Source organism: Synchiropus splendidus, chromosome 1 (genome assembly GCF_027744825.2).
Source record: "Synchiropus splendidus isolate RoL2022-P1 chromosome 1, RoL_Sspl_1.0, whole genome shotgun sequence".
NCBI lineage: Eukaryota > Metazoa > Chordata > Actinopteri > Syngnathiformes > Callionymidae > Synchiropus > Synchiropus splendidus.
In genome coordinates this window covers 55,351,903-55,378,465 of record NC_071334.1, presented here as the reverse complement: position 1 = coordinate 55,378,465, position 26,563 = coordinate 55,351,903, and the positions used below count along the sequence as shown (strand labels likewise).

General features: G+C 40.4%; 1 protein-coding gene across 9 annotated transcripts in view; it reads left to right on the top strand.

The window, feature by feature from the left end:
• rgs3a (regulator of G protein signaling 3a) overlaps positions 1-26,563 on the top strand; it is a 135,965-nt gene that overhangs the window by 71,621 nt on the left and 37,781 nt on the right. For 7 of the 9 annotated variants that reach the window (XM_053866674.1, XM_053866684.1, XM_053866709.1 and 4 more), the window contains one exon: positions 2,923-3,057. In XM_053866674.1, coding sequence (XP_053722649.1) covers positions 2,923-3,057 — 135 coding nt within the window. Of the gene's footprint in view, positions 1-2,922; positions 3,058-13,285; positions 13,502-16,467; positions 16,605-26,563 lie in introns of those variants that run through there. The other 2 variants (XM_053866733.1, XM_053866742.1) reach the window with 2 other exon arrangements.

Sequence of the window (26,563 nt, the reverse complement as noted above, 5' to 3'; positions counted from 1 at the left end):
AAAATGATTCACCCATGACCGCCTTGTGAGTGCTCAGCGAAATCCCCGAGGGCTTCCTCTCCAGAGATGTACACAAAATGGAAAAATCCTATTTTTAGACTGACTCATACCTAAAAAATGTCACGACTCTTTTTTTCTTTTTTTTTTTTTTTTTTACCGGAAGCCCATCCGGCATTCCTGATTGACAAGATAAAATGGGACAAAATAGCAAAAACATATTCATGAGCACAAGTGGAACCTGAAAGGTTGGACCTCGGTCGAAAACAGTGAGATGAACAATGTTGAAGTGAATGAGTTTGAGAAGTTTGTGTATGTTTTTGCTTGCTTGTTTTAAGAACGTGCTTTCATCTTTCGTCTCAGACAGGAACGTCAAACCTGTCTGTTCTATCAAAATAATGTGAATTGCAATTTGTTGACATGGAATCCGTAAATATGTTGTTACGTTCAATAACAGGAGAGGTTGAAATGCATAAAAATATACATGAAATACATCTTATAACCCTCATTTTATTCAAATTTGTAAAATATATTTGAAGCCTCTGAAAACCTTCCCACACTATCTGTTTTTTTAACACAGAGTTTATGAGTCTGCTGTGTATGCTGAACAAGTCTCTGAGACAATTAGTGCCCAGGATACTGAATGTCCTTCTGATATAGTTGTTATTAATGTTTCAGTTTCCATACTGCATTGTAGGCTAGAAAAAAACTCATTGTACTACAAAGACTAACAGGCTGCACAAACCCATGCCTTTACATTTATAAGGAGTAGTGAGAAAATCTACCAACAACATTGCATTGTTTCATTTAAATGAATCACAATGGGTGTCATAATTTTTGTATAAATCTGGGTTTTCGCTACATGTTAATGCACCGCCATGACTTAAATGAGATCCGGCACGCCATCAGGAAAATGATCTCTTTTTAAAGATGAACTCTTGCGTGATCAAACATATTGAAACATGGCGGAAACGTTGAAAAGGTGGTTTTATTCACGGAAATATTGCGAAAGAAATATCATAATAACTGTCCGTAAAGTCCGTTCATGGAACTCAAGTCACCGGCCGGACATATGACGAGAGATTTACGTCTCACAAATATAAACTAAGGTTTGTATTGTTTCCATTTCAGTAAATGTCAAAACTTTCCCCTCGGATTCCTTGTTTCTCTGTCGCGTCTTCATTCCATATTTTGTTCATATTTGGGGGTGGCGCTGTTTGAAAAAATCCTGGCAGAAACCCTGGACCTGTTATTGTATTAAGTTGGAACTTGGTAATCATCCATCTAAAAGGACAGGGGCAAAAACACCTAAAATAAATTGCAATGTAATACATGTTAAATGCTATAAATCAACAAAAATAAAAACTAAAGATACAAAAAAATAGTCATCTGAAAGACTTCATAGTATTAGTTTAAAAACTTGTTGTGGCTACTACTACAATGCATAATACAGATGAGGCGGATCTTGTTTTGTCCTAAATATTCCTGGTCTTGGGCTTTCCTACAAATTCCTTGTGTCTCTTCACGTAGGGAACGTCCATGCAGATAAATATTTTGAACTCAGAATACAATCAGTCTTTCCTGTTGGTTTAGGGTCGTGGGATTGGACAATTCATGCTGCTGTACAGTTCCTTTGCAAGAGTTAATTGGCAAAGCTTCTCAAGCTCTCTGGTGATCAAATATTTATTTCTGTGTGTTTCCCAGAAGAGGCATATTGATTCTGCACTCCTTTTTTTGGACAGCCTTCTGAGGGTCGGTCACATAATCAGCCTGTCAGCATATCAAATTCTGCCAATCGTCTGGGAAGGTGATCTCATTTCAGTAATGCTAGCGTTTTGTTACCCGGGGGGATGTGCCTGCTCACGGACGGATGCGCCCCTAAAACAACTCACATCTGGATGTGAGACGGTGAACAGGAACGTTGTGGTTTACGAATGCACTGTGTGGTTTGTTGTCTTATTTGGAGCTCAACGTGCTTCAGCTCATCGTGACCCCAAAAAAGAGACTGACGTCAAAAACAAAGATGAACTGTTCATGAAGTTATGTGAACAATTCTACACTGCTCTAGAATGTTAGCAGCAAACAGATCGATTAGTCTCCAGTGAAGTGCAGAAAGTCAAGGGAAACTCTCAAAGCTGGAGTGTTTTAACTGAATGGTCTGTTTCTGCCGTACAAAAATGTCCCACTGAAATGAGTTAGTATCATTGACCCCCTAAGTTGAGATGAGTCCTTCTGAAAACAAAATACCAGCCACTATTTGGTCAATCTGCTGTGAGCCAAAGACTGTTAGTCTAGAGATAGGAAAGCCATGTGCAACATCATTTCCTCATCATAGGTGGAGACACGACCCTCTTTAGTAACTGGTCTCTGTGTGTGTGAAATTCATTCCGAACAATGCATGACCCCATCTCTGGAATACCTTGTTGTTCAGATCTGTCCAGTCTCTGAATAACACTCACTGACTCAGGAAAAGGAACACAACAAAATTGAAAGCTGAAACTTAAAATGATAACATTGTTAATCTTTATGTGGATGTTAGCTTAAGCCCAAGCATGATCGTTTTATTGAGAAAAAGTGGACTGAAATACACACAAATTCTTGAAAGAACATTAACAAAATTATTTTGAAATCCCAGTTTACCTGGATTTTTTTGTGCCTTCGTATGTGTGCAAAATTTACAGGCATCTTCCCTTGTTTGATCCACAAAGTGTCTCAAGAATATTTGCTTTAGAAATGTTTATACAGCCCCATATTGGTGGACAATGACTCATTTATTCTTCCACATTCATTTGTGATGCGTACACCTGAACCCTTTTTATGGTCCAACGATCCGGGGATTCTCCTGTATTCCTGGGTAAATTACCCGTTGTCTTCTTCCCCCCTCCCCTCTGACTCGTCTCTTCCTCCCTCTCTTCCGTCCTTCAGAAGTGTGACTGCCTGCTCAGTCTGGAAGCCTACTCAACAGACCAGAAGCACCGTGTGTGTCAGTGCCTGAAGGACAACATCGACAAGCAACTCCAGCTTCACAGGAGGGAGCCCCTGCTTCCGCATTTTGACCAGGTAGGGAACAAATGTATCATCTTTTTCGCTTGAGCTTCTGTCAGTTGGAGTCAAATCAACACATGTCAAGGCAGATCTGGCAAACACAACTCCATCACAGATGCTTACACCAACACACATCACCACTAATGGTCACAGCTTCCTGCTGCTCACTCTACAAATGACAGCTTTTATGTGCTCAGTGGTTCATTATACAACTTTTCATTTTTGTTGTTGATCTACATTGTTTAGTGAAATATATATCATGGCAGATGTGCTGGTATTCATGTGTTCGTGTTTGTCTCGTGTGTATTGCAACTGATGTATATTTTCATCCGAATGTGTTTGTAAAATGTCCAGAAGAGCTCCAGTGACACCCTTAAGGCCCATTTACTGTACGTACGAAATTGTTACCGTCACTGATCATAACTCCAAAACAAACTAGCGATTGAGGAAGAAGTATTTATAACTTACGGCTTACACTAAAGAGAAAAACTGAGGCAGAAATGTGGGAAGGCTGCGGTCGGTGATATATTGTGACTGAGGACGTCGACTCATGTCTCAGTAAACACACATATCAGGTAGTAACAGCAACACTTGAGCTTTGTCGAAACGTGCAGAAATACACGCTGAGTACGGACAGAAGTCTCGATCCGTTACTTAGCGCATGAATGGACCTTTAGAAGAAACATCTTGGTTGGTCATGAAATGAGGTCCATGGATGATTTCAAGTAGGAGTCAGAATTTTGAATTAATTCACTCATCACAGCACAAATTGATGTAATGCTCTGCTGAGATCCACTGCCTTGCATTAAAACGTGAACAGGAAAACACCATTGTAACCACAGTTCCTTGACTCCTGGACAACTGTGGTGACTGTGGCTATATAGTGTGATAGTGCTAGTTTTCTTAAAACCTCAGACTGACCACATTCACCTGTGCTCACTAGGACTTTTGTTGTTTTGTGACAAAAGATTTGATTCCCCAAAAACTATACTTGTCAAGTGGGGGCATTGTTGCCAAACGTCGCTGAATGAAATCGCTGCATTTTTTTTTCTTAACTGTAGTTCATGACAGAATGCAGCATCTCATCCCGTCTTCAAGTTCTTCTGCACATCTTGATCTGAGCTGGACTTTATCTCTGTGTACCAAGGAAAACATTCCGATGCTCATTGTTGTTATCTTGTTGCAGAGCAGCTTTCTGCAGGATTTCACAAAACTTCCGTAAGAAACTTCATATCTGTAGTTAAACAGGAAAGCGTGTGATAAGAGGCTCCACAGTAGCAGATCTTCCAAAATGCCAGTAGAGAGGAATGCCCTGACAAAGACGTTTCACTCTCCTTTTTTTATGTTCACTGGATCTCGTCCTTGTCTCATGCAGGGGAAGTTTATCAGTCAGTTTGCGATCAAGACCAATAATTTTATCAATGTGAACTTACAGTACGCACAGAAAAATGATAACAATGGCGCCCAAACATCATTAAATGGGAAGCCAACTAAAGTGCCACCAACAGACTTTCATTTTATTTCAGCTTATGGAATGAAATTACAGCAAGTGGTTTTGTTTGAAATCACTGCAGCACGATAACAGTAATAAACTCAATATAGTCCTCCATGCAATTTCAATTATTAGTAGTGGACCCTCAACCTTCCTCCGGAGAGTCGTAACACTTGTCTGACAACATTACTGTGTGTAATTGCAAAGAGAAGTGCTACTTGTTCAAAATCCTCATCTCAGTCAGGTTGGTTTTACTCTTATAATTAAAAGAGAAATAAGTTTAATGTATTTACTCATAAATGCCACTGTTGTTTACAGTTCATCGGGTGAGGTAAATGAGCAAATACGTAGTGTATTGTCACTTACCAATTTAATGCCACTTTTTCGTAGTGATTGTTGTGCTTGGTCAGTAACATGGCCTGCACTCTAACATTGCAGCATGTCCTGCCAGTAAGTAAGGACAAGTTGAAAGTCAAACTTGCGTCTGCATTTGCTAAAATTACGACCGACTGCTGTGAGCCATTCCCCTCACCGGAAAAAAAGTGATGCAGTGGCAAAGCACAGACTCATATTTGTTCATTAAAACATTTGATTTATAGAATATTGATATTAAGGTTGGGCAATATGGTCTTAAATTCATATTCCAATATTACTGTTTTGATTGTGTTTCTGAGCATGTAAATGTTGGTCTTTTGGAGGGGGTTTCCTTCTGGCTGCATGTTGTGTCTGATGTATGCACTTTATGCCACCAAACCTTTTGAGTCCAATTCTTATTGATATTTGCCCAAGGAGGATAAACAGAGGTATTTATGGGTACAACACCTGCTGTAGCTATATTTGCATCTCATTTCATCTGCACATTAAAGAGTGATCCAGAAGAGGAGAAGCCGACACTCTTTGATCCCCTATTCTCTTTGTCTGAATGCCTCCATGTGAATCTATTCAATCTATCCATGCATGTGCATGCTCGTGCTCCTTTTATATATTTGTGTATTCTTGAGCCCACAGGGGTCATTCAAAGGGCACGGATTGAGAATCAATGAAGCAGAACTCTAGCCACCTTTTGCAAGTCTCCCTCATTAGCAACGCATTATCACTCCTAAGGTGTAACCTATTGACAATGGTCAAGTAGCAGAAGTCCTCCGTGTTGCATGTTGACTCGTAAAGTGGCGACCTTCTGAGTCTATATTGGATGCAAAAGCCAACTTGTGAATATGCTATGCCTTAAGCGCGGAAGGTTGTTGTCATTAGACATTCATGGTACGTGCACGTGGAGGAAAGCCTCATTATCCATGTCTTAGAGGTCTTCTGGGATGTCTGGCTTGTCCTCATGAAAAACTCAGGTGCACTTTTGCGAATGGGACATAGCAAGACAGGCTGAAGTAATGAGTATTTTTAGGCATGTATTGTTCTGCTGGGAGGAGTGGCAACCAAAACTTGTTGGCAAGCTCATTTCATCCATGGAATGTCCTGATTGTCTCCTTGTCATTCTTGGACATCCAACTGTTTTAAAATCTGAATATGAGCCAGATCATTCCACCTCATTGTATCAAGGGTATTGGCAGATGACATTCTTACCAGTCTTCAGGATATGAGCCACTCAGTCCAACCAATCAATCATCAGCCCTCCTTATAGATCAGAATATTATACCCAATATATGCATAAAATATGGATTTTTACATTTTTACTTAAATTGAAGGCGATGAAACTTTACCTTAAAGCGCTCAAAATATGCTGTTTTCGCCTGCGTGTCCGCAGCTCCAGCAACAGAGCTGATCTCTTGGAGGTTTGGAATCAAGAACAAGCTGCTGAGGCCGACTGTGGTGTTGGAACTTCAGGCACATGGGCGAACACAATGCATTTTGAGCGCTTTAATGTGAATAAAAAAATGTAAGGAGTTCATGATTCAAGTTCGGAACAAAATCAAGTCAAAACCATCGGGCAAGAATCAAAGAATGTGGCCTTGCTCTCCAGTGGTGTTCCTGGAATGTTCAGAGAAAGATCTTTATCATAATATGCAGGCGTGTGATTAACTCTTAGGGACTGCGCTGGCCAATGCTTCATCTGCATTCCAACCCCTGAACATCTCCACTGAAGCCATCTGCGCCCGCTGTAGTATTATTGCAGGCCCTTTGCTTCCACCCCTGCGCTTGTTAGATGCATTTCTGAAGATTTCTTATTAAATACCGATCAGTCTGGTGTCCTGGAGGCAGGAAAACATTTTTAATCACAACATTAAACATTGAGATAAATCGAGTTCACTCTTGATTGCATTTTCGCGCAATTACCTCACAGGCAAATACTTTGCATTCCTTTGACGTTTAATTATGTGTAAGCCAGCTTGATCAAGTAAAGATGGGAAGTGCTGACGTCTTTTAATATCCAATTTGTTTTTTTTTGTTTCTCCTTGCTTAACTGCTGGTACAGTGAAAGTGGGACAATATTTCGTTCCATCTAGAAAAGTTATTTCTGGTCCATCTTCTGGCCTGGCTACCAGTTGTTATGCCAAGCGGTGGTCAGTGAACGACACTATGAGTCTGTCCGTACACTATGTTTCATGGCGTGTTTCCACTGTCAGGTGTGAGTAGGTTTGTCTCAGGTAGCTACCCAAATTTGAGTGGGAGTAAGACCATTCATCATGGGGCGGTACAAACATTTCTTGCCTGCAGGAAAGAGGATGGTGCCTAGAAGAAGCTTGACAGGATGGTGCAACCAAATATCACTGACAACAGTGATATTGCCTCAGTTGTGTAACAAGCTAAAATGATTTGCTAAGTCTATATAATGTACATTTCTAAATTCATCCCAATCATGCCCCCCTAAAATGGTTCTGCATTTGTTGAGGGCACAAGACAGGCCTGAGGAAACAGGGCACAAATCACACCGTCTTCTATATTTTCGTAAGAGCATTAAAAGCCTCGATTTCTCCTGAAATGACTGTTGTTTATGGGGCAGAGATGATTTTTGTTCAGTGAGAGTTATATTTTTCTGTGCCCAAAGCAATAATTGATCATCAAAACATTGGTTTGAACCATGTTTGTCAGCCTGAGCTGAATCACAAAGTAGAAAGGCCATTCGTTTTGCCATGACACACCGCGTGGTCAGATCTTCAGCTCTCCAGAGAAAATGAATTGGATCTGCCCGCTTTGACTCATTATTCCTGCTTGGTAAACCGACTGAAAGCCATCTTTGAAGTTTCCTGTGTCCTCACGCCAGCCAGTTTCAGCAAAAGAGCTTTAGAATATTTATCCACTCAACTGCGCCGTTCCCTCGCGCGGGAGTCGACATTTGTCCCAAGCAAAGCCGTGCAAATCCACTATTCACTGAAGCACTGAGTTATGCTGAGAGTTGTGTTGAAGTGAGTCCATTCTTATGGCAAGCATGTCTATGCATTATATCCACTCTCGCTACTTCATTCATGGTTTTCTAGCAAATGGGTTAGTCACGTCGCGCCAAGGAGCTGCCCTAATTCCTGCTTCCCCTGAATGCTGCAAACACTCCTTTATCCCTCTCCCTTTTAGTTTCCATAATCCAGCAGTGCCTCTAGGAGTGCATGATGATCATGGTGTCTGTTTTGTGTATCAATTGGATGGGATGTTTGCAATGACTAATAAATGCCCCGTTTTGGTAAATCTTGAATATATTTGAGATATTTTAAATGTGTTTTCGTGAATTTTAAGACGTAGCGATGAAGTCATTCTTAGAACACGATCGCTTTGCACACCAGCAGCTATAGGCAAGCCTGATGTTGTGAATCGGAGATTAGAGTGATAATCCATGTTTACTGGTGTGGAGCTTAATCTGACGTACGTGAATCACGCATACAGTGTGTGACATGTTCAGAAACTGGACGATGGGCGTGATGTTTTGACTGTTGAGATCTTAGTCTCATCATACTGATGTGTTATTAGGTTGTTTGTGTTGTTCCTATGTCTTGAGGGCAACACAAAATAACAGCACATCGTAGCCCGTCCAATCAACCTGGTGTTAAACTAACCAAGCTAAACAAGGCTGAGGGGACATTCATGTTGTTGTTGTAAAAAATGTCTTGTTTTTGCTCGACATTGCGTGAGCCTTGAACCATATGAGCACAAACATCTGCTTTGTTCACGTCTGAGCTGTTGATGAAAAAAAGAAGAAAAAAAAACAAAGGGTCTGAAGAAGTTGTTTTGTCTGCTGAAAATAAAGTCAACAAATGGGGAATTTAACTGGAACTGACCAGTACAAATTTTTGGAACTTGATCACAGAAGTTGAGTCAGCGGAGGAAGCGTGAGTGATTACCATCATCGTCAGTGGAGGAGAAATGGCTTTAACTAGGCGTCTGTTGAGAGTGTGTGGTCCTTCTGTTCTTTCGCTGCCAACCTCATCATTGAGTAACAGAATATGGATCTGCTATCTTGAGCAGACGCTGCATCTTAACAAATTACTCAAAATAACTGGAAGCATGACGTGGCTTTTATGATTATTTCAAAAAATGTCATGGAACTCAAGGCAAATATAAAACTCTTAAAAGTGAAACGTATCGCAATAGTAGAAGTTTAGCTTTTCACTTTTTTATTCAAACAGTAGCTACCTCTTTTAGTTTTTGGGTAAATGTTCGATTCCACTATATGTTGTTCTGCGCAGTTCTATCTTTTATGTTACATTACTTCACATTACAGTGAAGTAATATGGTCCTCTTTGTGATTTGGCTGCTTTTTCATCCACCTGTGCTGTACATTGTCTCATTTGACATTTGGGAGAAAGTGTTGACATGAGGGGAGACAAGCTGAGTTTCTCAATTTCAGACAAAAAAATCAGACACAAAAAATATCTGTTCACTGAGGTGTCTGTCATATTCTTTTCAGGAGCCAACATCCACCCTCAAATCAATCATCTTTTTCAAAACTCCCCTAAAGAATTTAATCCTGCTCGTGCCTTGTCCTTTGCGATGGTCAGACTTGACAGGACTTGAGTACTCCAGTTGCTACATCAAGTGGAAAGTACCTCCAATTCGACTACATTCATAATACATGATGCAGATTTGTGTCGCTGAAACTTCACTGTAGCTCATGCTAGAACTGTAGAATCAGAGGTGAGTGTCACTGCTGGTGGCAATCGGATCGTATTTTGTCCAAACAGTGGCGCAACCCTCAGGCCACACAAGCACAACTAAGTATGTTATTCACAAATAACTGTTTGTCAGCCAGTGTCAACAAGTGGTACATTTCCAGGCACCAATTAGATTAGCTCTGCTTCTCTGTCTGTCAGTCTGTTAAGTGTTGTGGTCAACGGTTAGACATTACCTTTAGTTCTTCATCTCATCACCGAGCAGATTAAAAATTAGAAAAGCTGGTGCAAGTGTGAGGTTGTAATGTGGAAGTTTGGCCCGACAGGTAAATGATCATGCAAGAGCTAAACCTTTTTCACATTTTCAGTAATAGCAGAAGCTCATAGAAATGAAGCTGAAATAGTGGTTTTTGTTTGTGCAAAAGCATAGACATGTATGTGTCGCTTTCTCTTTGTGTCAACCTAACTTTAGAAAGGAAATGACTGAAGAAGTGCAGTTTTGTTGCTCAATATTTTTTTTAAACTTGTCTGCTGTTTCCCTGAAGCAGAAACACACACTTTCCCCTTCATTCCTTCTTATTAGACGCGGATGATCTTATCTTTCCACCTCAGTAGCCTTCTTAAAGATTTAACATAGGCCAGCATGCATTTTTCTCCAAGGCTTAAAGAGGTGCAACATTAATGAATGACTAACATGTTATTTATATAGCACTTTGCACATCACTCTGGGGCTCGACTGGGATAGTGTGTAAGAAATGTTGATTGAAAAGTTTGACATGGAAAAGAATAATTCAAATAAAATATAATACACTAGTTTAAGAATGTAATAATACAATAAATAAAATATTTTATAGATAACCTCAAAAATGAAATAATAAATATTCATAAATATGAGTTTATGGAGGATACAAGCAGAACTGAAAAGATGAGTCTTAAAGTTTCTTTTTTTATTATTGGTGTTGGAACCCTATTGAACACTGCTGTTTGTTTCTTTTTGCACAAAACTTTATGTATTTTGAAATATTTACATATGGGCCCCGCCATTCCGAGTGAAATCTCGTTTTCTGCTACTGCCAGGAACTCCACCCACAAGAAAACACATCAGCAGTTCCATACACCTGACACTGTTTAATTGTCCCAATGATCCATTTGGCTCTGAGAACCATCCTCCCCACAGAGTATGCATTCTCACAGACGGCTGGGGACGTCACTGTGGCGTTTCCGGACCACAAAAAAATATCAGCAACATTTTTTAACGTAGCGTCATCATGATGTGGGATTCATGGAATACTTCAACATTCGAAATGTAAGCATAGGCCCCCTTTAGGTTCATGTGAAATATTCACAGATGGGCTGGGCCCTTATAGCTTTCCTTTCCCTGGGATGTATTAGCAGAGAACTGCCTGTGAAATGGAAGAGCCAATAACAAAAGCAAATTTATTCCACGTTGAGTCTATAATGTAAATTAAGAAATAAATGCAGATTATAATAAAAATATTTCATGCCAACATCTGCAGTGCTTTGGATTCTTTACAGCAAGTTGCTGCAATTTCTTTATGTGTACTCACTTCTACACTTATCACCAATGCGGTAAGTTGATAACAGTGATGCCTTCTCTAAGAGCAACTTGAGATGTCTGTTTGCATTTAAAATACAGTTATTTCCACCGTTAAAGTAGCAAGCAAAAGGTAGAACCTCAGGCTGTCATCATTACAATAGCAACCTGTCGTTGATCATCCAGGTTGAACCATCCTACTGTTCTTCGTCACCGATCGCTACCTCCACCCTCCTAACTCTCATTCATGGGACCGAGAATGACATTAGATACTGGCAATGACGCGAAATATATCCTCATCATTCAAGTTGTAGCCTGTTGATATCTTACACAGCCTGACAATAAAGCTGCAGCGTTTGGTTTACGCTCTCAATACACAAAATGGGTATTTCCTTTTTTTTTTTTTTTTTTTTATTTAGTTACTATTTATCACCCCCCATCGTGTGCGTGCAATCTATCCCGATCACTCTCACTTTGTATTTATGTCCAACCCCGAAGTTGCTAGCTTGCTCTGTCATCCCATTGCAAACATCACTTGCAAATTGTAAATGATTTACTTACTTCTTTTCCCCAAAAAGGAAGAGTTTCTGCGATGTGGGGGCGAGTAAGCAAATTCATAATGCCTCTATATGAGCGTCATGCTAACACACGCTGGTGTTACTCATTGAAGGTTTAATTCCTAGCCACAGTTTAAACATTGATGGTTTCTCCTTGGTGGAGTGTTGTTTAGCTTTGTTTAGCTCAACTTTAACTATTCATAACTATGTTATATAACTGGTATAGATGAGTGCATCACTGAGGATTGCAGCAAAGCATGAAATCGCTTCACTTCCACTTTTAATCACACATATTCTTAACTCTGGGACCTAATACTTGCTCCGGGAGCATGAAATTGTGCTGGAAAATAAGTTCAATTTGATTTCACTTAATATACATTTTTCTATTTTCTATCCAGACACATCATCATGAAATGGTCTCATCATTTTCTTGATTTATATTTTGTGTAGATTTACTCTGAATTTATTGCTCAGGGCTTTCAGCATTTGGTACCAACATGCTAAATCCTAAATCAACGGGTTTGTGTGTTTTGGGGAGTTTGCTGATGTATGCATAAAATGTTATTAGGATATTGCTTTACACCAAGTAGCAACTTTGGCGGCACTTAAAAGAAGTGTCTCCACTTGTGAGGAGTGAAAGAATATTTTGTGATCTAAAAGGTAAATACCTGCTTGACTCATTCAACTAGTTTACCAGCTTTTGTCATGTCGCCATTCTGCTGGTAAACAAAATATTTTGCAAATCACTTGAATCCTTGTTTGTCATTTTTGCTGAAGGCCAGCTGGACATAAAAATTTCTTCAAGAGGTGAAACAACCAAGACTGACTGATGGTAGCCTCTGGTCATCTTCCCTGTCGTTGCGTGGAAGCTGACCAGACGGTTATTGATTCCAAGGAAAAAAAAGTCACCTAACAATTCTGGTACAGAATTCTGGAACAGCTGCTTGTCACTAGAGATTCATACTATATTGTCTCAACAAACAATTCATTTGGTGTGCACTTCCTGTCCAGCAGCATGTGCAGAGCACCAGACAGTGAGAGTCAGGTGACAGGACGTGTGTGACTGAGTCTTGCCACTTTGCCGAACCAGGTCACGGCCAGACTCTCAACCTGTCGTTAAGAGTGATGTGTGTCAACGTTCGTGTCACTCAAAGCCTCCCGTTAGGACTGTTTAGTAATCAGGTTCCTCTTTCCTCTGACACGTCCTCCGGTCTTATTCATAAAAATGGTCATCAGTGTCGGCGTTTTATTCCATATGAAGTCTTTAACATCCGGCTCTTTGATAGGTCTGATTCAGTGCTTTGATTTGCAGTGGAGCAACTTCTAAAAATAGACTCATGGAAGCCAGTAAGAGGGAGAGAGCGAAGAAGAGAGGACACTGACACAGCTTTGGTCCCTGGAGAGTTGTCGTATTTGATCTTTTAATAACCACCAGCTTCTTTTGATATTAATTCATCACGCTTAACAATCCCTCCTTTCACTGGTGCTTCAGCTACGTTCCATTTTTTCCCCACTTGCTCCTCCTTCTTCAAGCCTCTTGTTACCCCATACGCTAGCTCTCTCTCTTTCTCGCGCTCCATCTCTCTTTGCTGACTGTCTCACATGTGTTCACACTGCGCTGTGACTGCAGCAACAACACAGAATTACTCCAAAGGAGGGTAAACATCTGGTCACTTTGGATTAGCAGCTTGAATCTCTTCCTGCTGACCACGTGTGTCGTCAGTGTGTACATGGACTGTCTTGTTGGCGCCACATCAATCATTGATTAAAAAAGCCACTTGGCGTACAGATGCCTGTGTCGAAGGTAACGTATTCTTGATATCATTCTTCTCTTGTGGAGGTCACGCTGGTGCTGGGGATTGGAAGAGTGACATTTCAATGACTATTTAATGCTTAAATCCGAGTTTCTTTCCAGCATTCATAGCTGTCCTTGGATTACGCAGGTTAAGTCTCAACTTCAAGTCAAGTCATTTTTGATTTACGATGAGAATGAGTCCAAGGTCCTGAAACTTTCATCCAGCTAAGAAAAAAATATATTTCCACATAAATATGTCTTGAGACTTTTTTGTCCTGCGTGTCCTGGAATGTGCTCTTTTTGAATATCGAATTAGCACAGAAATATTCCTGTGATTTATGAGTTTCGATTAAGCTCTGACTGCATTAAAAAAATACTTTGAAGTTTAATTGGTTTTAATGAATAATTTGAAAAGCATTTCAAGAGCCAAATTTCAACCCACATTTCCTCCCAATATTATTGCCCTATATTAATTTTGTCTCTATAAAAAGATACCCTTTTTTTTGCATTTGAAATATCATTTATATCATGTATATTCAAATTCAACTGAACTCAATGGGCCAGCCGGTGCCAGTAGTGTTCTAAAACTTGCTTGTGACCTTTATAAAGCCGGAAGACGGGCCATGCAGTCCAGACGTAATTCTGGATGGCCACGAAAATGTAATCGTCTTTTTTCCTTGTTTCATCATCAACATTTCCGAGGTTTTTCCTAGTTTTAAAGTTATTTTTCTAACATACACAACTTCCTTTGCAGCAGTAAAAAAAGAAAATGATGGGAATTCTCAGGGAAGAAACAACTCCTAATGTATTCATAACTTTATGTAGTCATTTTAAATGTTTGTGGAAAATGTATATTTGTTCACTCAACATTGACTAGCATTGTGGTTAGATTTTTTTTTTTCCAAAGATGCTCTGAATGATCTGGAAAGGCAGTTATGAAATTCTTCTGTACGAGTTAATGCTTCTGTACTAATTAACATTACATGAAACATATGTTTTCTATTGCCAGATTTTCTAATGTGAAGGTTGAAGTTGTAGGATTACAGTGGCGTGGCTGCATTTTACACTACTGAATTCACAGTTGTATTGCAACGAAAACCAATTTATTATTTGAGCACATGTGAGTTGTTTTCTTTCTTTCAATCAACATAAAGAAAAAGGTTTAATGCTTCTCTGTGTATTCTGAGTAACTCCCTCTTTGGCCACTCGGTGTTATTTTTTGTAATTATGATTGTATTATATAATAGAAGCTACTGCACTGCAGTATTTTTTGAATGTCCTTTTTCAAAAACCCCTGTGAGGCTGGTTGTGTCTCCTCAGTTTATCCATACTATTCATTCGTAAGCAGGAAACAATAATAAACTTGTCTCGACCTCATGACTCAAATTCTTGGTGACATCGGTGTCCATTAGCTCCGATGAAAGTGGACTTGCGTCCTCTGGCTCGGTTGAAAGGTTCATGATGTCCCTACTAGCCCCTGCCTGATTGAGTCATTGTTTGAATAGATATGATGCACTGATGTCGTCTCCGTCAGTCGTGTTGTGTGGAAGTATTGTGGCAGCGTATGATTCACTGCAATTACGTTCAGCGAAAGTGTATATCCAAGAGAGGATCACACTGACAGTGATCAGGGGGTCAATAATGCAGTACAACCATCCGGATGTCATGTTGTCATATGCTGGTTTGTGATTTCTAGCAACCACTACATGGAGAATGCGCTGTCCTAAATGTGTCCTCTGGACTGGTTCAACGACATTGCAGTTGTATAAGTTGGCAGCTCCTTCAGGATCTTTTCTTGTTGTCAAATTTATTTGAAATATTTGGCTTTTATAATCATTATTTCTAGTCAAGGCAAGATTTCGTGAAGCTGCACGTTACCTAGAGGGCACTTACAAACTCCCACTTGTTTCAGACTTGACCACCCTTGAACATTCATTCACCCGTAGCACCTACTCGGGGCAAAAGGCCCTTAAACATTTCACCCACCTGTCGTAGGGCGAACAAGCATCCACACTCACAGCTAAAAACAATTTAGAGCCCGGGTTTTAAACTCTGTCACCTTTTAAACACAATCCAAGTTGAGTGCTGTCTTGCTAATTCCAAGCACATTGTGATGGATGTGAACAGCGATAGCTAGTCTTGGGGTCTCCTTGAAATATTCATTTGTGAGCTGATGATTTGTATTATAAGCTTTTGCGGGCCACATTGAATGATGAATGACTTGGTGGGCCAGATTTGGCCCCCGTACCACATGTGACCAGTTAACCTCAGTATGCTTTGGACTGTGGGAGGAAACACGAATGCCCTCTGAATTCTGTTCTCTTTTATCGCCATTTATGCTACCGTATATGTGAACTGTTCATATTTTGAATCATGGGAAGTGGAAACCCTTGCCACACTGATGACCTTTCTGCTTTATAGCAGCATTGTCCCCTGTAAAGAGAGCGCTTCCCGTCAAATTAGGAAGTTTCGACAATATGACAAGGGCAGTTCTTGCTATATTGTTATCCATTTACTTTTGTGGCTGCGTATTGCACGCCTGATGAACGTCCGTCTATAAACATCTCATGTCTGTGCATGTTTACAATGGTTATGTGTGCCTTTTGCATCCTGTGGGACCACGCTTTACTGCGTTAATGTCTTCTCAAAAGGGGCTACAGCAAGGAGGGACACAATGCGGTGTGTTTACACATGTTAGACAATGTTTGCACACACGCACATCATATGCCACAGTCACAGGGTTCATTATAGATGAGTGGACATACATGAACACCCCCACAGATCATTCATCTGAATCTTCCCTGACCCGCTGTTTTTTTTTTTTTTACTTGTTTGTGCTGCTTAGTTGTACACCTTGTTTGGCTCTTGGGCATTTGTACTCTCTCTCCTCTCCTATATCTTCTCCCCCTTTCTCTGTCTCTCTCTCTCTCTTTCCGTCTCTGCACTGTTCATTCGGCCTAGCCCACACTGACTGAATCACACGCACCCCAGCCAGCCACAAACACTCTCACGGCAGTTTGACAGAGGAAGTAGGGCACATTAATGGGGATGTGTGGAGTAGCTCTATCTGCCTTTAGTGGATTGTAACTTGGAAAGTGCTTCCTCTAACCAGGTAGGATTTTTTTTACACTTCTTTCAATGGAGTACTTTTTATTTTTGTGTGCAATCAAGACGCAGAATCCATTTAAATGCTGATGTTTCATGGTGTTTTGCAGGCGGCTGATATTATTTCCCTGCTTGGGGGAAGGGAGTGGTTTGATGGGATATAAACAAGAAAGATGTGGGGAGGATAGGAGAAAGTAATAAAGCCGTGTTTATCAGCTAGCATCTTTATGAAGTGCTCATAGGAGGAATTGGTTTTCATGTGCTATTTATGATGAATGTAACTTTCCCCTCATCTGTTCGCTTCTCTTCCTCTCTTCAGACAGCTGATGATGTCCTTGTAGTGTCATCTTACTCCAAACAAACAAGAGTAGTGGTCGGCGTGCTCGGAACAACAGATTGTTTACATCCCTCTGTGTCGCAGCGGAAAAGTGGCAATAAGAAGTGCATTAAGAGATACATGTTGACACAGACAAAGGAGTAAACACAGCAAAAAAACAGAGGGAAAACAACAGGAAACACCCCAGGGGAAATGGCTTTTTTCTCATTAAGGGAATTATAGGATGTCGATCCTTTTAAGGAGCAGAGATTTATAGTTTTTGCTCCACTCAAATAGGCATTCGGCCAATATTTCACTCAATGGATAAATACACGTGGTTATTTCATTTTTATAACAAGAGTGATTTGACAGAGTGATCAATAGCAACTTCCTCATCTGCTGGAGAAACATGTGGGGAACTTAAATGTGACCCTATGTTGCCTTTGTTTCACATGTTGCGGGAAACAAAGGCTGCTACTGATTGGTTGAGCAGCTTGTGCGACAGCATTTGGCTTTCCAATCACCAAGTTATTTCTTGCAGCCGAGTTCCATTCTTTACATTTTAGACTATTCAAACAGACTCAAAGTAAGTCACACATTTACTGAGAAATGTCCTTTCTTACTCTTCATTACCCACTGTCTCTTTGGTTCACATCTTCACCGCCTAAGTAGCTTTTATAACATAAAATAGCACACCATGAAGGGTTTAGATGCATTTCAAAGTGTATTTTATCTAAGTTTTGCCTCCACTATGGAATTTATATAGTCATCAACGTCAGTCTGTTGGCAAGATGAACAGATGGACAGTTTTATCTCAAACAACTCTTCATCTTGCCATGTGCTGTGGAAACCAGTTCCATTACTCTACTTTCACCGGCTGCCTGTTTGCACTTCTCATTATCAGTGATATTTCAAATGCTTAAATGGTGTTGAATTATGATGATATGAACTGTTGGGAAGAAACCTTGAAAGAACCAGAAAATCCAGACTCTTTTGAAGACCAATCAAATATGACTCAAATATGGTTCTGTGGAATTAATGTTTTTTTTTTCAATCTTCATTGAAGCATCTTTTTCTCTGCCAAGATCTGTTTATTTGTATAGTTGAAGTGCACTTCTAGTTTGGACATTTCTTCTGAAGTTGCAAATTCACTTGCTTGTATCACAGACCTCAAATGTTACAGTGCCGGATCATTAAAGTCACAACGGTATTGTGGGTGCCGTTTTATGTTCCCCTGAGCCGTCGCAGAAAAACTAGCGGAATGTAAAGATGCATGAGGAAGTTAGCATTTTTATTTTAATAAGCAAAAACCGAGACACCCGAAAAGTGAACATGTTTCGATTCATTCTACCGTGTATTTACTCAGGCAGGTGAAGGTGATGAAATGAATTGTGCCCACAGCTCTCTAGTGGGAATGCACTCGTGTGCTTTAATGCTGCTCAGTCACTGCCATGGAAACACAGGAAAGGTTGTAATGTCAGAAATTTAGCCACGTCTGAGGTAGGGCAATTATTTTTCCCAAGCAAGGAATGAAAGTCATATGAGACTGAAACGATTCAATGTCGAGCGAAATAGTCTGAAAATGTTAAGTGAAACAAGAAGTTGAAAACATGCAACTTTTGAGAGCGGAAATGGGAGCAGGGGTGGGGGAGGCGATTAACCACTATCAAATCAGTTATCTGTTTTCCGCTGCATTCCTGTAATATTCTTACATCGGCGTGATATTGCCTCTAATGGCGCGTTTCTCTTGTAATGGTTTAGTCTTCTGTTTATGTGACAGGAATGAACAAACCGAGGATGGGCGTGGTGCCGCTGTAGTGTCATTAGTGGCGCCTGTTTTCAGTGGAAAGGCTTTGAAGACTGACATGTTTCTGGTGTACAAATACAACTGTAAGCTCCACTGCAGTTGAGTAAATGCAATCCTTTGCCCTCCTCTTAACATTTGTCCTTGATCGATAGTCAGCGGCCACAATTGGCCAGATTGTGATTTATCCGCTGTCATCTATCGCTTCCCCCCTTTAGCCAGAAAGAATGAGCTGCTTGTTATTTGCTACAAATCTACGATAACAATGTCACATACACCATAACTTAGTGCTGAAGCTGGTGCGTGTGACACCCAAAGAATGATGTAACCTCCACTCGTCTGTCCTTTGTATGGCTGCATGTTATATATGTGACCTCCTGAACAGGCGCGCTCTTATCGCTGCTCTTTCCCAGTCCCGCTCCCTGGTCACATTGTCTTCAGCTGGCTGCCGTCATGAGGCACATTACGTCAATGATAGCATCGCTCTGAATCCTTGGCTTCTATCAATAATGCCTTTGCATCTTTGCGAAAAGCACAACCCACTCGTCTCCTCCTTTCATGTGAAGCTCAAATATGAAAGAGCGGCATGCTAAGCTTTTATTTCATGACTGAGTTGGCTGCTTGGGGCGACACAGCTCAGTTGGTCGGTGACTGAGAGGTTGCCGGTTTGATCCTAGCTCCCTGAGCAAGACACTTAGGCGACGCTTAGAAAGCATTGCACAATAATGTGCCATTTACCATTATGGCTGTCTCAGATATTCCGCTGTCCTGTGTCATAAATGGTAATATTTTTGTGTTTGAATGCTGACCTTGTTGGTTTAGAAACCTCAACAGTATATTCTAGACTTTTTTTTAAATTATTGTTTAATTCCTTTATGCTTGATGATATTTTTTCACCTTCAAGCCTGACAATAATTAGTTATGTACATGTGTGTGGTGTAGCCCCAATTTCTGTTTATGATTAATGGTTATTATTCCTGTTCAGAAGGCTACATAGATGAGGATTTTTTTTTAAACCTCAGTAGTGGGTTAGATTTTTATTTTTGTTTTTTCATGTCTGAGGTAGAGCAAAGTAAATACAAAATAAAGGGGGCAGAAATTATAAGAACTGTTCTTCTCTCTGTCCCCTTTTGATCCTTCAGCTCAAGTTGATGGTGAAAGAATTGTTGTATGTATGTAATTTCTTTCTTCGTCCATTCACATAATTAGTGTTCAATTCCTCACGTTCTGGAGTCAATTTTCAATTCTATTTTTGACTGTTGTGAAGATAACAAATGAAATTGTGCTATAATTGCTCCGTTCAATTATGTTGGGTGAGGTACATTTGTTCCCATGACTCACCTCTCTACCGCCGATCCGCTCGCCCTTCCTTAGATCCTTTCCTTCTTCTCTAGCAGCCTTTTCCATTCTATGCCTCGTCCTTTACCTTCATTGAAATCACAGGGTGACAGATAAATGTCTATTACCATCTCATCGCTCTTCTCTCCAAGAAATACAGGGTGCGAGAGGCAGACGCATTGTGGCGCATATAATGAGGCAATTGTAAGATTGATCGCGTATAAGCTCTGGCCCTTTAACTCATTATTGGAGTCACACAAAGCAATGAAGGCTCTTAGATCAACACAGCAGTCCATGTCATAACATAAGGCATTGTGTGTTTAGCTGGCGTGAAACCCAATGATCATTATAGACCTGATCCACCACAGGTTTTTTGAACGTGACAAGCTTTTAGGTCGCAACAGAAAGAACGTGAAGCCACTGATAAAGACATCCGCAATAGAAACTTCCCTTGTCTCATGGGTTGATTTATCGCTTGAGTTTAATAAAGAAAATTCACTTATTCTTTTAACTTTTCAATGGAATGTCCATCAGCAATGCTTTTCTATGGCGGGGCAGAGTGGGAGCTCCTGTTTTAAATAAGCAGTTTTAAGTTCATACCGACGAAGTCTATAAGTAGCTCTTCTTGGTTGGTTGAAAAATACACATCACAAAAGACAACCTGTGTTTCTGCCCTCCATAATAACATCAACATGCTGAATTTCACTTTTATTCTATTTCAAACCGACTGGGGACATTGGAACCTTGAGACTTGGCCCGCCAGGTTTAACCCCTGAACCTTTAGTTTTGTAACCTAAATGATTTAATTCAGTCACAACTATTATGCTATACTATTATATCTAGCTTCCACCATGAAATATGTTTTGCTTTCAGTCACTTCTGTTACCTGTAAATCATCCATGTTTTACAAGATGATGATTGTTTTATTTCTTTATGACAGCACCCAAGGATTTAATAAACTCCTACCCATAAATCATACTTAATTTAACCAACAACAGAAGGTGATCAAAGCCATAATGTTTTTACAGCACTTGAACTTAACTGGTGCGACTGGTAGATTAAAAGAGGACCCAACTGGTACACTCCATCATGATTTCCTGAATAATATCCAATTCACAGTGACAATAGGGCGATAGAAATAAAACATGGCATCTTGAAATTGAGTGTAGGAAAGGTCGTGGGGAAATTAGGACAGCAGAGGTCATAGGTGCATCCTTTTGCTTTTTGGAGATGACAGCACAGCTGCTCCCCTGGGGCAGGTCTCTCATCACCATGGCAACTGGAGGACAGAGTTCACTTGTATGTCCCTGGTTGACTGTTACATGTGTGTGTGTGTGTGTGTTTGATTCGACCAACAGTGTTCCAGGAAAATGGATGTCTTCTGTGTATTAATGCGAAGCAAGAACTCCTCTCTTTTTAAGCTTGCTGACATGATAAGGATTTATGTGGCCGTCACTGTCTATCAATCCATCATCCATCCATCCATAAACTGAAATCAATTTCCACCAGGTGCAATAGTATTGGCTTCCGGTTGTGTTGTGGTTTTCTTGTTTGTTTATTGTGAGTTTATTTTGAAGGTAACTGGAATTTTTTTTATTTTTGATATTCTCTTGATCCGCTCTATATCTTCCCTGACTTACACTGAGCTGAACTTATGCGTTTGTGGTCTGGCTGTGCCAAAGAAAAAATACGGCCAAGCGAGTCACTGGAGACTCAGAGTAGAGCACTGGACTTCCACTTGGAAATTAGTTAGTAGAGTGCTGGTAAGCATTCATTTGTGGTTTTTCAAGGTGCATTCTGGAAATGGTCCAGCTCCACTCTTCCTTGGAATCACATGCAGTCAGTTTCCTGATGCTGCTTCCATTCACAGTGTTAGAATGAGCTAGAAGTCCATCTGGAATGGAAACCTCTTTTAACATGATTTTGCAGAACCAATATGATAAATCCCCAAATGTTTTGGAATGTTTGCGTTATACTATTCCCTTCACTATGAATAATTCTACGTCATGGCAAAACACATATTTAGCATTTGAAGCGAATGTAGCATCCCTAATGACGCAATGCAATTCTTCACATGTTGGTTACAGTGTTTACATCAGTTTTAATCTGGTCTGGCTACTGCTGTTTTTTTATTATCATTACATCCTGGATGTTTTAAATTGGATTAAAATGTTGCCACAGAGAGTTTGGTTTCTGTGGTTTATGCTGAGTCAGACCCATAATGCTGTTGATAGCCCATCAGCACATGAAGCTCACCAACATGTCTCTGTTGCTTTTCTTTATTTCTTTCTCTCTGCTTTCTTCCACTTAGTGATCCCATTGTGTCCCATGGTTCCTCCTTCCATCAGCCTGTCGCTACGATTTATCTCTCCATTTCACTAGCCCACCCCCTTTATATGTGACAGTACTGCAGGTTTTTGATTCTTTGCTGTGCCATGGATGATAAACGTTCATTTCACGCAGAACAAGCCAGCTATCGACCGGAGTGTTTTTTTGTTGTATAATTGTTCTTTCATAGGATCACTGAGAGCAGCTGCAAACGCGTTATATTGGCCAGTTTATGTAGAAACCTTCAGAACCTGTTATCGTAAATATGAAACAGGTTTTTTTTTGTGCTAAAAATGCATGTGCCAGATCAAGAACTAATTCAAGTCTTGTGGTTTTCCCTAAGAAATCACATGTCTGATGAGCCTAAGGCTGTATTACGTCATTGTTCCTGTACCACAAGATGCAGCTGTGAACTCAGTGTTGTGCTATTTTTTAATGTACATTGTATAAAAATGTCATTTTAAATATTAACTTGCAGCATGTGTATCCCTGTCTCGACCACTACAGTATGTGAACATGTTGACCACTCTGGGTATCGACGCCAGATCTGGCGTGGGGTGTGCATGCAGCCCTCCACCTGCATCTACCAGGCCCTCCTGTGGCCAGTGTCTGACTGAGCATGTCACAATCCTCCACACCTTTAGGCTGGTTGTTATTTATTTATGTTTTTCAGGGAATCATTCATATAATACACAATAATATATACACAATAACTACAAAATAATAATAGGGGTGATATTCACCATTAAAACACTCTGTAGATATTTCAATTTATTTAGTAAAGGCAATTGCATTTATGAGTCCATTGTTTTGTTCTACTTTCCTTTTTCCTTTTTTTAATCTTGGGTAAAACAATATATTTCTGTTATATATTTTTGTCCTGTTATCTACTTTTTTGATGAAAATCAGTTTTATGATTCTCATCTGGCGTTACTTCTTTTTTATTGCCAGATATGAGTTTATATAAATTGGCTGTTACAAAACTATATATAACATTGTATCAGATAATACTACAGAGCAATGACACATCTGTTTTTGAATTCTTTTGAATCCATGTTACTTGATCATAAATTTACATTTGTTTACGGTTGCTGTTGTGACTTCAATTAATTAAGCTCTACACTTTTAATTCTGCTTTTAGTTTGATGCCTGCAGCTGTTGTGCACTACAGATGTGTGTTTCAAATGGGGCAGCTCATCTTCAAATTAACTCCTCTAATACAAGTAACATTCGATTTACAACCAGCTCGACTTACGCCCACCCGTACATACGACCACGGCCAGCAGATGCTTATTATTATTTTTTTTTTTTTATTCAATGTCTGGCAACGCATATGACAGTTATGGCAACACAGTATCCCAGCATCTCACTCTCACACAGCCATCTACTTCTACAGTAGCACCTATAACCTATTTTGAATGGCATCCGACTTACGACCAGTTGGTCGGAACCGATCCCGTTCGTAAGTCGGACCGAAACCAGTGCTTGGTGAGAACAAGAACAAAACTTTGCAGGCCTGTGACCAAGGCCAAGACCAAGACTGAACAGAATACGGAACAAACTATTGACTTGTTCCAATGAAAGCATTTCAGTTCTTGTCATAAACGTGTCTGTGCTTCTGTACTCTGTGTGCAGTTTGGCGTCATTGGTGTTCATCTCGACTAGGTCTCAGGTTAAGGGGTCTCGACTACCTCAAGTGGCATTAACTTTACGGTGCAAAGTGATATCTCATCATTCAAATCCTGAATAACAAAGAATCAGGGTGAAGCGAAGGACAGACCCTTTGCTGGCTGTTAAAGACACTTCCATTCATTTAGATTGACACAAAAGCGTGGGTGAGCAAGGGCTTCCAGGTGGTCACGCTAAAACCAGCAGACATGTTGAGGAGGTGAGGCATTAATGTGGAGATCCAAATGAGGACACAAAGCTCATTGTTACTGGAGTGGACATGGAACGCAGCGTTCTTTTGTGTCTGTGTTTGCACGTGTTACGTTTGGCCAAGTGTATCTGACAGGGTATGTGGCTCCATTGTGTCTCATGTCGGCTTTTCAACAGCCAGGTCTCAAGTATGACACCAGAGATAAGGAGAGTGGCTAATCTCTTTATAGCACACTCCTGCAACCCAAATTTAAAGATATCTGCAAAGTTATTTTGAGAAGAAATTCATTTCTGGCAGCCTGAGTTTATGAAAGTCATGTCGGCTGAAGAACTTTTGGTGCTATCACGCAGGAGTCAGCTTATGTGGGGTGACAGGAAGGGTAAGAGGGATGAAGGCATATGAGGAGGTTTAAGATAAATGAAAAGTTATATTTATAGATCTAAGTCAGGGAGGCCTGTGGAAGAGTTTCATATCGCCATGTTTGGAAATTAAGTTTGAGAAAATACTACTGTACAAATCCCCTTTTAGGGATGATTAATTCAAGGCAGCCTGAGGGGAGTCATGCACAGATTGTCGCTCCAGAGCATCTTGACACCTCCCTGCTGCAGTGATAATGCAACCTGACGTGCGCAGATTGTCAGCCCTAATATCACCTATGTTTTGGTGTGGGTTGCTTGTAACTTCAACCTTTTCAGGAAGGAAGTTGGGGGGTAAACTCAAGCTGCTCCTGATATTGGTTTTGAAACTCTCTGCATCTCATCACAGCCTGTTGTACATGAGGCTGCATGAGCGCCTATTATGATTCTCAGGTGTCCATTTTTGGTGTTTGATGAGGGTATTGGATCACTCCATATGGATGGAGGTTGTGACTGGAATGCAATAGGCCTCTTCAGCTACAAGTGTGTTTTGGTATTGTTTTAGTACTTAGGTGCTGAGTGAGCAGGTGTCAGGGACAGAGCAGCAAAACCTATATAAAAACGGCGAGAACACCAATAACTTCATGTCATTTCACATCCACGATGAATCAAGAAGGTGTCACTTGATTCATCAGGTCCATTCAATTCCTCTGTGGGGTCTTTTGTGTACTATTTTGTCTTTTCTAATTTTATCTCACATATCTGAAGAGCATCTTCGTGTCACATAGTAAATGTTGGTATACATCAAGTTATTTTTATTTGTTACAAATATGTCTACCTCGCTCCAAAACTTCTTTGATCTTCTTGACTTTTTGCAAGATGTGCTACGTCGTCCACTGACCCCCTTTAGTCCTAACCGTTGTATGCTGGCATATAAGATTTTTATAAAACGGTGGGGAAGGATGAAATCTGAAGTATTATTTGATGCTTGGAACGTGTTTAGTACTTTACATGGAACATATTGATAACTCAATAGACAACAAATGCACTTTGTGTTGCCAGCCTTCTCAATGTAGACACGATGGTAGTCGAATGCAGTGGTCACCAACCTTTTAGCAACAGCGAGTTACTCCAAGGGTGCTGTGTGACCGGAAGGGCTATCATCGGTTCAGTACACGCTTCTGAAATCACCATATACAGTATAATGGATGATAAATGATGGTCCTCCCAAATACTTGTTTCAGTTTAAATTATTGGGCTAGTCCCGTGGTCTCTGCAGGCTCCAAGGTGCCCATGGGCGCTGGTCTAATATTCATATAGTCTGCGTCAGTGTGAGGCAGCGTCTTGCGTGACACAGCTGATTTTCACATTGTACATGTACGTATTTATTTATTTTTTCACATTTACACATAAGTGTATGTACTTATGTACTAGTGAATCAGCAGCACAAGCGTAGACTTGAGAAGAGGGCCTGCTGTGTTTGACCGACGTGCCACGACTCAGAGCATCAGATGGCCTTTATCGACCACTACACAACACATCACTCTCACTTGCAACCAAAACCACAACTCTTCCTTTTAAAGTTTTTTTTTTTTTTGTCGTCGCCATTCCGATGATGCGTCGTGTCAGTTACATGAATGCGTTTGGTGCCCGTTTAGAACCAAGATTAAAGTGACTTTACATGGATCGAGGGCTCATGGATGGAGTTTATGTTCTTGCCACCAAGATAAATAATGCCAAAGGTTATGGATTTAAAGAAAAAGAAATAATTGTTGTTTTCCATTTGGATCCACAAATGTTTTGAGCAATCTGTCGCTCTCTGTGGAGAAGGTTGGCTGCGTTCAGGACAAAAGCAGAAAGGAATTAGTTCATAAAGTGAGGCTTGCTGTCTGGGGAACTCATCTCTTCCAACACCACTAAAATCAGCGATGGCGTCTAAACTGTA